Source organism: Tachysurus fulvidraco, chromosome 26, assembly GCF_022655615.1.
Source record: "Tachysurus fulvidraco isolate hzauxx_2018 chromosome 26, HZAU_PFXX_2.0, whole genome shotgun sequence".
Classification (NCBI taxonomy): Eukaryota; Metazoa; Chordata; class Actinopteri; order Siluriformes; family Bagridae; genus Tachysurus; species Tachysurus fulvidraco.
The window spans coordinates 5,688,367-5,702,168 of NC_062543.1; the positions used below are offsets into that span (position 1 = coordinate 5,688,367).

Genomic DNA, 13,802 nt, shown 5'->3' on the forward strand with positions numbered 1-13,802 from the left:
ATGGAAATCACATGCTTATTTTATGGCCTTAATGGTCACCAAACCTCATCTCAAACTATGTGAGATGTTTGAGTGATTTGCTGTTATAGTAATCTCCACTTTTCTGGAAATGTTTTCCATTAGATCTTGGAGTATGGCTGTGCGGATTTGTGTTCATTCAGCTACAAGTACATTAGTGAGATCATATGCTCATAGATCATTGAGTGTATCAGTTCATTTAAAAGATTCACTTAAGTGGGTTGAGTGAGTTCTTCCAAACCAACCCTGACAAACCATGTCTTCCTGGAGCTAGCTTTGTGCACGGGGACACTGTCATGTTGGGAAAAGTTTGTGCCTTTTAGTTCCATTGAATGGAAAGACATTCTTGAAAATCATGTTCCTCTAATTTTGTATCATGTGAACTAGTGATGTGTGGGTCATCTCATAAGGTTGGGACGGGTAAAGAAATTGTCACTTTACTGCGGGGCGGGCTGGGGTGGGCCAATAATTTCATAAAAGCGGAACCCTTTTAAAAAAGCCCGCAACCCGCGCATCACTCATGTGAACTGTTGCTGTGGAACAGAATTCATTCATATGATACAAATTCCAGACAGTCCTAAAACCATACTGGCACTTCTCCTTTTTCTCATGTGCTTTCTGCTTGTCCAATTGTATCACAGGATTTGGCTTCCTCTTTGTTATTGGGAAATATATTTAGTTAGCATTAACATTATGACTGAGGTTTCTTCTTCTTCTTCTTCTTCTTCTTCTTCTTCTTCTTCTTCTTCTTCTTCTTCTTCTTCTAATGAATGTTAAAAGAATGATACAGAGATGTTACAGGATACATGTACACAAAACTTTTAACAGTCAAAATTATTAAATATGGTGCATGAGTAGGCCAGCCTTAATAACACAGATCAAGAATTTATGTATAAAATAAGAGTTACCAAGAAAATGTAAGTATTTTTGGACAACCGACATTGAGACTACATCTTTTCACAGCTAAGGTTTAATTTAAAGCAGGATGTTATCAAACTGTTTCACTACTTCAATCTCCTTCAGATTAATATTGCTTTAAAGTTTATGACTGATAAATTTCAGAAATAATAAATATATCATAATAATCAGCAATAAGCATGATGACAACAAGCATTACTCAATGAAACATGAAAACCAATAAATGTGTTGGAAAAAATAGCTAGCTAGCTAGGAGCTGATTAATCAGTTCATGCGTGTCAAAGTTTTTTGTACTTTGGTGCCTGAATGTATGAAAGATAATGGTATCTTGCTAGCCAAGCCTGAAGAAGAAAGGAATCTTACTCAGTTCTAGCTAAATCTTGCTAATTAAACTTTTCCACCTTCTGCTAAAACATATTTACTGTAGCACTTATCCAGTTGTCTCTTTTTGTTTGTTTTGTTGTTTATAGCCTAGGCTAAATCATGCTAACTGACAGGCTTTTTAGAAGTTAACTCAGCTAAGCTAGACAGCATTATCCTCTGTTTATACTGTATGTTTCAGATAACATAGCTAACATTTTTCTTCACAATATAAACATTTATAAACCAGTTGTTATTTCTCAGTATTAAAAGCTATGCAAATTATAGGTAATACTTATAGCTGTGGGTAATACACGCAGCTGCTGGGTCACTGAGTGTACACTGTATTCACACCTCATAATAACAACAACTTTAAAAGGTCTCATCAGTAAGTAGTTCCACTCTTTATAAACGTCTTCTGAAGGCACATATTGCTGATTTAATGGTTGTTCTAAAAAGAACTTGCTGTAGGGTTTGATATAGGAAAGAACCAAAGATCATCTTTATGATATTTAATGGAAAAGTAAAATGTCAGATCATCAAAAGCAACTAAGCATATTCTGTGACATACGTTGAATTTATGAGTTGGATTTGTGTAAACATGGGTTGTGGCAAAACGTGACTAAGATATCGTAAAAAAAAAAATCTGCATATTTCTCTCTTTTTTTTTGCTCATTTGCTTACTACTTAACAGTTTCTATTTAACTATGGGAAAAGCTTCTTCTTTCACTCTAACATTTATTATACTTAGGGGAAAAAATCTTCCCAACAAGACTCAAAGATCCAAAGATCCTATATATATAATATATTCAGATTCTTTAAACTAATCTGACAAAAAGAGAGTGAAATAAATAAATATGAAATATTGTATGATTAGCTTTTATATTTCTTTACTCAGAATTGGGCACAAAGGAACAAGGAACAACAAGCATGGATATTGTGGAAACCTTTTCTTTGGAGACAGATGATAGGACGAGTCAGGAGAAGGCTAAGGCCAAAGCAGCCAAGAAGGATCGTCAAGCATGTGGAAAGGACAAAGTGCCAATGGACACTGACCTCCCAGAGGATCATGTTGATTTTCCATGCCAAATCCGAGTCAACCCGAACTTTTTTGAGTGAGTCGAAGTCAGAATTTATAACGTACCTACATCATGTGCAATTAAAGAAACAATTATAAAGTGTAACATGGTTTCTATGCTGGATTGCCACTGAGGCCAACCTAAAAGAGGCATTGACACACTGATAAATTCACAGATGATGATGTATATGGACCAAAGTCCACCAATATACTTAAAAGAGGACAGTTAAAAGAAGCTCTTGTTACTTTCACAGCTAGTGTTCTGTCAAATTCCACATCTTCTGCTACAATTATTACTACCTCTTGTACTAGGATTGGATAGAAGTCATCACAATGTCAACATTGTGAGGCCTGACTCTGGAGAATAGAGGGACATGTCCAATGAAAGATTTGCCAAAATTTGGGAAGGCAAAAAAAATTGCCTTCCCAAACCAGTGTTATGTCTTTACCACCTATATTCTGACAAATATAGGTGGTAAAGACATAACACTGGTTAGTACAATTGAGTTGAAAACTGTCTAATATGCAGAGGGAAAATATCTAAATGAAGAAAGAGGAAAATACTGGTTTAGCACAGTGCAAATATGTAATAAACACTGTCTCTGAGTACTGTAACAGTGAAAACACTACTGAGTTGGCTGCCTGATTTATAGACATTTTATGGAACACTTCATTAATTGTATAATATCACAAGATAGTACAATCTTGTATTCATGTTTCAAAATTTTTAAGAGCTTATTGGATATCTAGGCTGCTTAACAATTGTTCTTGTTACTGTAAATTCTTCCTATTCTTCCAACTAAATATGTACTTAGATCATCAGATGTGGCTCATCAACATAACCATAAATGAGTGAACACGTTCATGTAAGGGTTATGTTCGTTCTCTCTGCAGCGAAATTCAAGGGATAAAAGCCGAACCAAGTCAGCGTGATAGGTTTGACATTAAGAGGCTTTTCGATGCCGTGTCCAGTGGTGATGTCACTAGGCTGGAGGGCCTGGAGGACTACCTGCGTAAAACAAACAAGAAGCTGACAAGCAGTGAATGTAAGAACTACATGTAAAACACTGTATACCAGTAAACCAAATCAGTACACTTAATTATAGATGAGAAATATAGTAGCAGGAGGATTATTATGTCACATGTCCCTCAGATCGGCCCAACGGCAAGACAGCCCTGATGAAAGCTCTGCTAAATTTGAGAAATGGAGATAACGCAACAGTGGAGCACTTGCTGGGTATCGCAGAGAGAATGGGACATCTGGATAAGTTAGTGAATGCATCATATACAGATGGCTATTATGAAGGTATGAATATTTTAATTTGTTATATTATATATATATATATATATATATATATATATATATATATATATATATATATATATATATATATATATATATATATATATTTGTTATATATGCATTAACAAATTTGACTAAGAAACCTATTGTCCCTATAAGTACACTATTTTATATAATATGTGACTTATCTGTGCTGAGACATTTCCAACACCTGAAAAATATCTAATGGCCTTATGGCAGTTCTTTGTACAGCCAGGGTTCCCTCGCTCACCTGTCCACCTGTAATTGTAATTGTATATCCATAAAGTGCATAGATATAGTAGGCTTATCAGTGCAAATTCATTTTAGATAGGCATGAGATGAGTATATGTACATTCGTCCCTCTTGCTGCTATAACTATCTTTACTCTCTTGAGAACTCTGTCCATTAATGTTGGAATAGTGCTGTGGGGTTTCTTTCCATTCAATCACAAGGATGAAGGTTTCTCAGATTCCTCAAATATCGAATGCATCTCTAATTAATGCCAAAAATGTATGTCACAGTCAGGTTCTTCCACTCTGCTTTCAACAAATGAACCCATTACACTGTAATAAGGAAGGTCATGTAGTTAAAACGTTCCTTTGCTGTACATTTAGTTCTGACATTACTAGAAATTTTGAACCATCTAAAAAACATCTCTAGAACACATTTTTACATTTAACGTTACATTAACCAGAATTCAGTCTTGCACCAGAATGTTTATCCTTTACAGTCCAACATTCCAAGAGCTAGTTTTGCTCTGTTCTGAGTGAGTAATGCCATATTCCCCACACAGCTTCCAAGACCAATAATGCTTTTTTGCACACCTCTAAAATCTCCCAATAAATTTTTCAAGAGCTTTTCTGCCCCCTTATTATTTCTTTCGAGAATTATGAGCCAATAGTGGCTTCTTATCTATTAGTTTCTCAGTATAGAATATGGGCGGGTGGTTGTGGTGACTGACAACGTGTGTTGAAAGAAGAAAATGTTATATCTAGTTTCCCCAGGTGGGTAGCTGTTGTGTGATTGATTTATACTTATAGTGTTGTTTTTGTGTGATTGGTGCAGGACAGACAGCTCTTCATATCGCCATTGAGAGGAGAAACAAACGCTTTGCTGAGCTGCTGATTCAGAAAGGGGCAGATGTCCATGCAAAGGCCTGTGGGACGTTCTTCCAGCCACTTAGTGAAACATGCTTCTACTTTGGTAAGAGATGATAATAATTGATAAATGATATAAATGATAAAAAATAATTCTGTATAAGAGCATAGATGATCATAGATTATACCTTTGTAGCTTAATCAATAATATACAGCACTCCATTAATAAATGTTCATTAATAAATTCCAAACCCTTTTCCACAGGGGAGCTTCCGCTTTCTCTGGCAGCATGTACTAATCAGAAAGACATAGTGGATCTGCTGATGATAAAAGCAGACATGAGGTGTAAAGACACTCTGGGCAACACGGTTCTCCATGCTCTTGTGATGGTGGCTGATAACAGCCCTGTAAATACAGACTTCATCATTTCCATGTACGACTACATTCTTACCAAAGACGCTGCTAAGAATCACAAACAACAGGAGAGGCTGGAGGACATTGAGAACAATCAGGGACTTACATCCATCAAGCTGGCTGCGAAGTTAGGAAAGATTGGGGTAAGAGTGTACATGAAAGGTACTAAAGCTACTAAATAATGAGTGACCCAAACAAACTTCCCGGGTAAAGTGTGATACAAAACACATTGAATGTGGAGTTTCTGCAGTTTAATTGTGCAGAGATTTTTAAAGCCTATGGGTATCCACATTTTCAGCCGGAAAAGAGTATGTGGTGAAGATAGGGGGAATTTAAATCTGGTTTGAGGAACACTGATTCCTTTTAGAAGTCTTGAACAATTCTATATTTATATTGGTGCTTCCTGATTTCAAATGGCTTATTCATTCCATTCAGTCTTGTGATGTTTTCCTAGAATTTCATCTGCAAAAAGGGCCGGAAAATATTATGTACAATGGCAGTGTGACAATTGCACATGACTGTAGACACTCCCTTTTTTAGGTTTAGTACACAAAAGGCAGCAGTTACACATGTATCCCAGAATCATTTATGCTTTATTACTAAATCTTCACTCCAACTTGTGTTCCCACAGTGTTTTCATATGGAATGTTAGTTGTAGCTTAACAATTTAAATCAAGAACAAAGAAGAACAAAGGAAGAGCAAACAGTAGGCTTTGTAGTGTGTAAAAAGGATTTTCAGTAAGAGCATGTTCTGAACAAGAATCTTTACAATTACAGCAGTGCTTCTTAGGTACAAATCTACAGCATCCGTATGAGATTATCCAAGGCCAAGACTCAGGTAAAGGTACTCACAAAACTGAGCAGGGGAAAAATCGAAAAATGTTCTGGCCTTTTTTTTTTTTTAGTTTCAATGAATCTCCAAGAGTGGAAATGGATGTGTGAATTCTGCTGTTGCAGCCCATCTGCCTCAATGTATGACATGTAGCATGCTCTGAGATGCTTTTCTGCCACCACAATTGGAAAGTGTTGTTATTTGAGTTACTGTACACTTTTCTATCAGTTTAAAGAAGTCTGTACATTATCCTGACATCTCTCAATAAAGGGCTCGAACTTCTGTGCACTGATTGAAATCATGTAGTGACTGTTGTACATGAAAATACCAGCAAATCAGTGCTGTAATTCCTCCTAACAGAGTTTTAGGCTGATTCAAAACACTTTGCCACTCTGAATAAGTGCGCTTGCCAAATGCCATAATTGTAAATGTACAGTAAATGTTCTAAAAATCCTTAAACCAACCTATCTGGCACCAGCATGCCACAGTCAAAGTCAATTAAACATATTATATCTATCTTTTTTATTTTTTTTCCTTCAGCTGTTTGAACACATACTTCATCGTGAGTTCCACCAAGAAGAGTGCAGGCATCTGTCCCGAAAGTTCACAGAGTGGGCATATGGCCCAGTGTATGCTTCTCTATATGACCTGAAGTCTATAGACACCTATGAGCCAAACTCTGTCCTGGAGATTGTTGTTTATGGTTCAGAAATACCTGTAAGTGAAATATACTCTGTAGAAACTTGACTAATAAGCTGATACGCTTGACTTCTCTTCAGTGTGCACTGACTGTACATTTGCATTATTTATGTACGCCTCCTGATATATGAAGCTGATAACTAGCTGATAACTCATTATACTTACAGTAATTCAATTACAGTTAGAATAAGAAAAGAGATTTATGTGCAAACTTCCAGGTTTCCTGAACAGAGTTGCTGATGCTGTGGTCTTTTCTTCCAGAATCGTCTTGAGATGCTCCAAATTGAGCCGCTTAATAATCTCCTGGATGACAAATGGAACAGATTTGCTCACCGGATATTCCTGTTCAAGTTTATTGTTTATGTCATTTATCTCTTCATCTTCACAATTGTTTCTTATCACCGTGAAGAAGGAGATGTCAGTCAAGGCTACAGCATGATTTTGTCTAATAATAATAATAATAATAATAATAATAATAATAATAATAATAATAATAATAATAATAATAATAATAATAATGCTCACAATTAACTTGTCTGATGTCTACTTTTTTGTCAAATTAGCCTAAACCTAAAGCCAGGATGCTTAGTCCTAATAAAACATGGGAAAACAATCTTGAAGACAACTTAATGATCGCCGGACAGATCATCATGGCTATCGGATCAATCTACTTCTTACTCACTGTGGTGCGTATCATTTACTTTGTTTAAAAAAATTCTAAACTTTAATTGGTCTAACATGAGTGTAATGATGCTTTCTTTGTAGCTGATGGACATAAAGAGAAAGCGTCCAAGTCTGAAAACACTGCTGGTAGATGGCTATTCTGAGCTGCTATTGTGAGTGCTCATACTTTTTTAAAAATATACTTACACACAATATATATGTCACATACATGTCTTCTGGTGCTGTAGTTTATTTCAGGCTGTGCTCTTTATGATTTGTATGGGACTGTATGTCGGTCGGATGAGAGAGTATCTTGCCTTCCTGGTGCTCAGTTTGGCTCTGTGCTGGGTCAATCTGCTCTACTACTCCAGAGGAACTCGACACATGGGCATCTACAGTGTTATGATTCAGAGGGTAACTGAAGTTAACACACCCTGAGTAAAACATTTGACTGTGGCTATGTCTATATCTTAAATATTGAGGATTTCATATTTCCACTCCTTTTGTTTATTAGATGATCCTTAGTGACATTTTGCGCTTCCTCTTCGTCTACATGGTCTTCCTCTTTGGATTTTCAGCAGGTACTATTTTATGCAACTGTCATTCTCTGCTCCACAAAAAATGTCATCATACACTCTAAGGCTAAGGGGTTACATTTCTGTTGCTCTCCAAACAGCCGTGGTCACGCTCCTCAATAATGACTCGGAGGTAACTGAATCACAAGATCGGAATCAAGCAAGTGCACTCGAGGGAGACCAAGCGGAGGGACAGTCATTGTATAAAGAAGGTTTCAACAACTGCAAAAAACCCTCCTTTAAAACCATCGCCTTCACCACGCTGGAGCTGTTTAAATTCACCATCGGGATGGGCGACCTGGAGTTCACAGAACAGTACGAGTATAAACATATATTTTATGTGCTGCTCATAACCTACATTGTGCTTACGTACATTCTGCTGCTGAACATGTTGATTGCTCTGATGAGCAAGACTGTGGAAAAGATGTCCAAGGAAAGCACCAATATCTGGAAACTACAGGTATATATACAGTGTCCACTGGAATTCTTTTCAAACTGATAAAATGTAAAAGCAAGTGTAAATTATTATATGAAATTGGACAATAATTAGAGGTTTGATTCCCACCTCCACCCTGAATGTGCTCAGTTTCACTTGTTCACCTTGTGCTTCAGTGGTTTCCTCTGGATATTCATGCTGTGTAGGCTGATTGGCATTATGTTTGTAGTGTGTAATTATGGGTGCAAATATGTGTTTGCATCCTCTCCAGGGTGTCCCCATCCTTAGCCCCAGGTTCTTGTGTCCCTGTGTAGGATAAGCGGTTCACAAAATGGATGGATAATATGTGATATTTTAAGATTCTAGTTTTTTTGTTTTTTAAATATCCAACCTTATGTCTCTTCTTGCACATGTGCAAGCTAATGTTCATGATTTTTGTTTCCAACAATGATAAATTGTTTGCCTTTAAAAAAAAAACATTTCTTATTATTGCATAAAATCGTTTGGATTAATGATGCCAAGCTTGATGAAGATAAATGTTGGGTATTATGTATAGTTCACATAAAACGTCACTGTCACCTCATTATTGGACCCAAATGTGCAAATTATAACATGGTACAATTTTTATCCAGTGACCTAACAGTAAATGTGTGTTCTCCCAGCGTGCCATTACCATCCTAGATCTGGAGAGATACACATGTTGTCTGAAGACGAAGTTGCGCTCAGGAGTGAAGAAGAACCTGGGCAAAAAAGAGGAGGACTGGCGGTGGTGCCTCAGGTTAAAGAAACATTCTTTGTAGCTATAGATGTATAGATAGTTTGAATGGAAGGTGGAGAAGTGACATGGTGTTGCACTTCTGGAACAATTTAGAGGACGGTTTATCAGTTCAATGTACTGTAATGTTACCTGAAATAATGGGTACACACACATCAATGTTTAAAAAAAGGTAAATGTCATTTGTTCATGTCATTTGTTCCCAATGCAGGAAAATGACTCATGTGAAAAAATATACAAATCCAAAAAAAAATTAATGTGGTCAGGTCATGAAATAGTCCAAGTCTTGTAGTTTCTTCGAGGAATGATACTTTTTTAACCCACACTCAAGTTTGAATTTGACTACTTTTAATTCATTTACCTTTCATTTCAATTCAGCTTCATCTGAATAACACTTTTTACAATAAACACCATCACGAAGACACTTTTACAGAAATCAGATGCTGGGTTAGATCCCAGATGTTGGGTTAGATCCCAGATGTTGGGTTAGATCCCAGAGTTGACAGAGGCAAGGAGAGACTCTGTGAGCTGAGGGTGAAAACCTGAGTTTTAAATGTGTATGATTCTTTCGGGTGAAGAATGATGTCACTTTGAACAGTCACCTGACCCCTTTGATTAAACACATCATCTCCAAATATAATATAATATTTTGTTAACCTGATTATCACCGACTAATTGCTTATGTACATGTATGCATTTTGCAGAGTGGAAGAAGTCAACTGGAAAAAATGGAACCACAACCTGGGTATCATAAGTGAGGATCCTGGAGAATGCAATACAGTAATGTTACCAGGACAAAGAGGTAATCATAATTAACCCAGATTTTCCCATTACACTGGCGTTAAAAAAAAAATCTCAGCCGATATTTTCAGCCAGTATAAACAAATATTTTTTTTGCCCAACCGCATGTATGATATAAGATTAGTCAGGACACTATTGTCTTTCAGTGTGTAATGTATTGTGACTAAAATGGGTGGAGTTTGGGCCCCTGCTGGGCAAATAATTCACACCTCTCCAATAACTCAGATACAGAGATAAAACAGCACAGCAGAACTCAAGCTTTTTTTAACAGTAAAAATCTGTATATAAAAATATCTCTATACAATACTTCCACAATTTTTTTTTTTTTTAGGTTTGAAAAAAAATCTCTATGGTGGGGACTGAATGTCATAAGTTTTAAAAGATGTGCCTGTTAGTATCTTGACATTTTCTAGGGTTAATCCTTAAATGCGTGTAAGAGCTACATGATTTGATGCATATGATGTGATCTCTCTTTCTCCAGAACCCAGCCAGCGTGGGTTCCTACGTGAAATTAGCCGACGGAAAACCAACACACGTTTGTCAGGGCAGGAGAGACAACCACTGGCAACCACCCCTGTGTAACAAAACTGGGAGTTGTGAAAATTATCTTTGAGCCCTGATTCAAATTTTTTTTTCTGGTGTGCTTTAAATTGGTTAGGTAATCATTTATTATTATTTATTACTATTAGTTATTAGTTATCCTATAATTACATTTCTGACACCTTTTCTATATATCACATATAGAGCTCAGCAACCAGCAGCTCCCACATCATGTCCAGTTTATAATTAATCTCCAACCAGTAAACCAACCAGTCAAACAGGAGTCTTTCCCTTTTATAATCAATGTCGAATTATTTCATTGCACAAAAGTTGCACTCTAATCCAAGATCTTTGGCTGTAATGGGGCGTCAAAAATTCATTCATTTTCTACCGCTTATCCGACTTCTCAGGTCACGGGGAGCCTGTGCCTATCTCAGGCGTCATTGGGCATCAAGGCAGGATACACCCTGGATGGAGTGCACAACCCATCGCAGGGCACACACACACACACACACACACACACACACACACACACACACACACACACACACACACACACACACACACACACACACACACACACATACTCTCATGTACTCACACACTCACACACTACTGACAATTTCCCAGAGATGCCAATCAACCTAGCATGCATGTCTTTGGACCCGGGGAGGAAACCGGAGTACCCGGAGGAAAATGTATGTAATTGTATCCAGGTTTGCAAATTGCTTAACTTTATAGCTAGCTACCTAGTAACCAAATACAGAACAGATAGCATGTGTTACTAGATAATTATCTTAAAGGGTTGATTAAAGGTTATAACCTTTAATGATACCAATGCTAATTCCCAATGTACACAACCTTTTTTAAATACCTAGGAATTGGTTTTAATTCAAACAATGAAATGTAAATGTACTGAAGTACCATGGAGATGATGGAATTGGTAAATAGACGTATGTTTACATTTCATTGTGTGAATTAAATCCAAGTTCTAGGTATTTAAAAATAAATGTTGTGTACATTGGGAACTAGCATTGGTATTAGTAAAGGTTATAACCTTTAATAAAAAAGTACCATGAAAAAAGAAAGTACCATGAAGATGGTGGAATTGGTAACAAGAAGCATGTTTTACGGGATGCAGCACTGGACCATTTGAGAGCTCAGGCTTGGCAAAGTGTGGAAAAGTGTGTTGTGCAGAACTTCTGCCACATCCTTTTCGCAACAGAGGAGCGGAGAAACTTCAAAAAATACGAATTATTGTGGCAGGCATACATGACAGGGAAGTTTTACTGCATGAAATATAAGAGCCGGTCATAAAACCCACACAACATGAGTGTATTAGTAGTATTAGTTGGTGTGTATAGTTGTTGATATTTTTAAAACGGCATATTCATCTGAAATTATTTATGAGGGAGAAAAGTAAAGTTGAGTTGAAGGTGGGTTTTTTTTGTTAACCTAAAGATACACGTTTCAAGTTAAATGTCAGGGTTGCCTTCATTTGTGTTTTTAATGATTAGTATGCTACTTAAATAATCCTAACTTAATCAAACTATGTAATGTCAGTTTCTGTACAAAAACCAAATGCTGTTCTTAACCACACTATGCAAATATTATAGACTCAATCAACACAATGATACTGATAGAAAGTACACAACCACATGAGATGTTGGATATGTGTTTGCTGTGTTTTCTTTTTTCAATATATATTGCACAGATTCATAATCGATTCTGATGATTAATCTATATAGTGAATGGCCTTGCTGTGCACCAGGAAGTTAATAGAAGTCTTGCTTGGTTTTGCTGCCCTCTAGTGGTATAGTGTATCTACTGCTTGCAATTCATTTAATGGACACAACTCAATTGGGTGTTTGTAAATTTGTCTTTGTCTGCTGTGATATAATACTTAAATTCATCAAAACAATAAATAAATAAATAAATAAATAAATAAATAAATAAATCACATATAAGATATATAAAACGCCCATCTAGAGCAAAAAATGGAAATGAGTTTAGAAATATTAAGTTATATTTAAATATGAATTTGTCTATTTTTTACTCATATTGATGCAATTATTTGTTAAAATGAAAGACAAAATTGAGCTCAGAAAATCTTTTATACAGTATGTTTTTTTAACATTTTGTAAATTGTGTATTTTTTGCCTTAATTATTCTTAACAAACTCTAATTAATGGCCAAAAAATTAATAAAATAAATAATAAATAACAACGGTGTGATTAGAATAAACTTTTATTGATCGATTTAGACAATAATAAGCAACTTATAAAAAATGACTTAACAGCTGCCAAACATGGCCACCAGCTTGACCAGCTGTTCTGGCAGCTGGCAGCTTTTTCAGACTAGTTTTTCTAAAAGCATGTTGTTACTATTCACTGTAACGTAACACACACACACACACACACAGATGTTTGTGTAAATGCCAAGTTTAACCCTGGTTTCCTTTTAATTCGTGCATGATCTATACATGCAGAGTAACATATGCGATAACCACATCATGTTCATTGAAGTTAGTGTTTAAAATCACTGCAGATTTATTTTCCCTTTCTAATGAAAGAGAATGTTTCTATTGATGACTAGATTTCATTGTTTTTCAGTCAAAGTGCAATATTGTTAAAATAAGTCATTATAATAAAGTTATCCATATGAACCTTGTTGTAAAAGTGGATTTGATTTATTTATTTTTTTAACCATTTTTCAGAAATAGGAAGGAGGAATAGAGAGCAATGCATTAAATGCACCTGTGTTTCTGCAATGCAATTCTCTCATGACTGGGTTGTTTTTCTTACCTGCTGTTTCGCTCGATCTGGTTGTTGTTTTTTTATCTCTTGCTCTTCCTTTTGCATAAACGTAATTGACTTTTACACAAATTTGGGTGTGAATAATATTCCTCGTCGATATTATTCACACTGAGCCTCACCCGGCTGTCCTGCTGTGCCCTTTTCATGCAATTCCCATTTCCATTCGCTTCAGACGACTCTAATATGCCCCGACCTGGACTTTTTCTGAGCTGCCCCAGTCTGCGCTATTTCCTGCTGCCATGAGCCTTTGATTTACGGCCCTATTGACTCAAATCGACGCAGTTCATCCATTTGTACGCCAGCTGTCGTGGTGCATGAGGCAGCAAGACTAAAAGTAGCCTGCTGGGGTAAGGGGGGATAGAGAGAGAAAGAGAGAGAGAGAGAGAGAGAGAGAGAGAGAGAGAGAGAGAGAGAAACAGGGAGGGAGAGAGAAAGAGAAAGAGAGGGGGAGAGAAA

The 13,802-nt window shown here is 36.4% G+C and overlaps 1 protein-coding gene across 2 annotated transcripts in view; it reads left to right on the plus strand.

Annotated features, from left to right (window-relative positions):
* Positions 1 to 11,020, plus strand: part of LOC113634183 (transient receptor potential cation channel subfamily V member 1-like) — a 12,037-nt gene extending 1,017 nt beyond the window's left edge. Inside the window, exons 2-16 of one of the 2 annotated variants that reach the window (XM_027132964.2) lie at positions 2,195 to 2,411; positions 3,269 to 3,420; positions 3,528 to 3,680; positions 4,764 to 4,901; positions 5,060 to 5,352; positions 6,582 to 6,758; positions 7,002 to 7,157; positions 7,304 to 7,426; positions 7,506 to 7,576; positions 7,652 to 7,817; positions 7,918 to 7,984; positions 8,080 to 8,438; positions 9,077 to 9,192; positions 9,894 to 9,991; positions 10,472 to 11,020. In XM_027132964.2, the coding sequence (XP_026988765.2) occupies positions 2,227 to 2,411; positions 3,269 to 3,420; positions 3,528 to 3,680; positions 4,764 to 4,901; positions 5,060 to 5,352; positions 6,582 to 6,758; positions 7,002 to 7,157; positions 7,304 to 7,426; positions 7,506 to 7,576; positions 7,652 to 7,817; positions 7,918 to 7,984; positions 8,080 to 8,438; positions 9,077 to 9,192; positions 9,894 to 9,991; positions 10,472 to 10,572 (2,355 nt within the window). In that variant the 5' untranslated portion in view covers positions 2,195 to 2,226 and the 3' untranslated portion in view covers positions 10,573 to 11,020. Of the gene's footprint in view, positions 1 to 2,194; positions 2,412 to 3,268; positions 3,421 to 3,527; positions 3,681 to 4,763; positions 4,902 to 5,059; positions 5,353 to 6,581; positions 6,759 to 7,001; positions 7,158 to 7,303; positions 7,427 to 7,505; positions 7,577 to 7,651; positions 7,818 to 7,917; positions 7,985 to 8,079; positions 8,439 to 9,076; positions 9,193 to 9,893; positions 9,992 to 10,471 lie in introns of those variants that run through there. The other variant, XR_007139662.1, reaches the window with a different exon arrangement.
* The last annotated feature ends 2,782 nt before the right edge of the window (positions 11,021 to 13,802 follow it).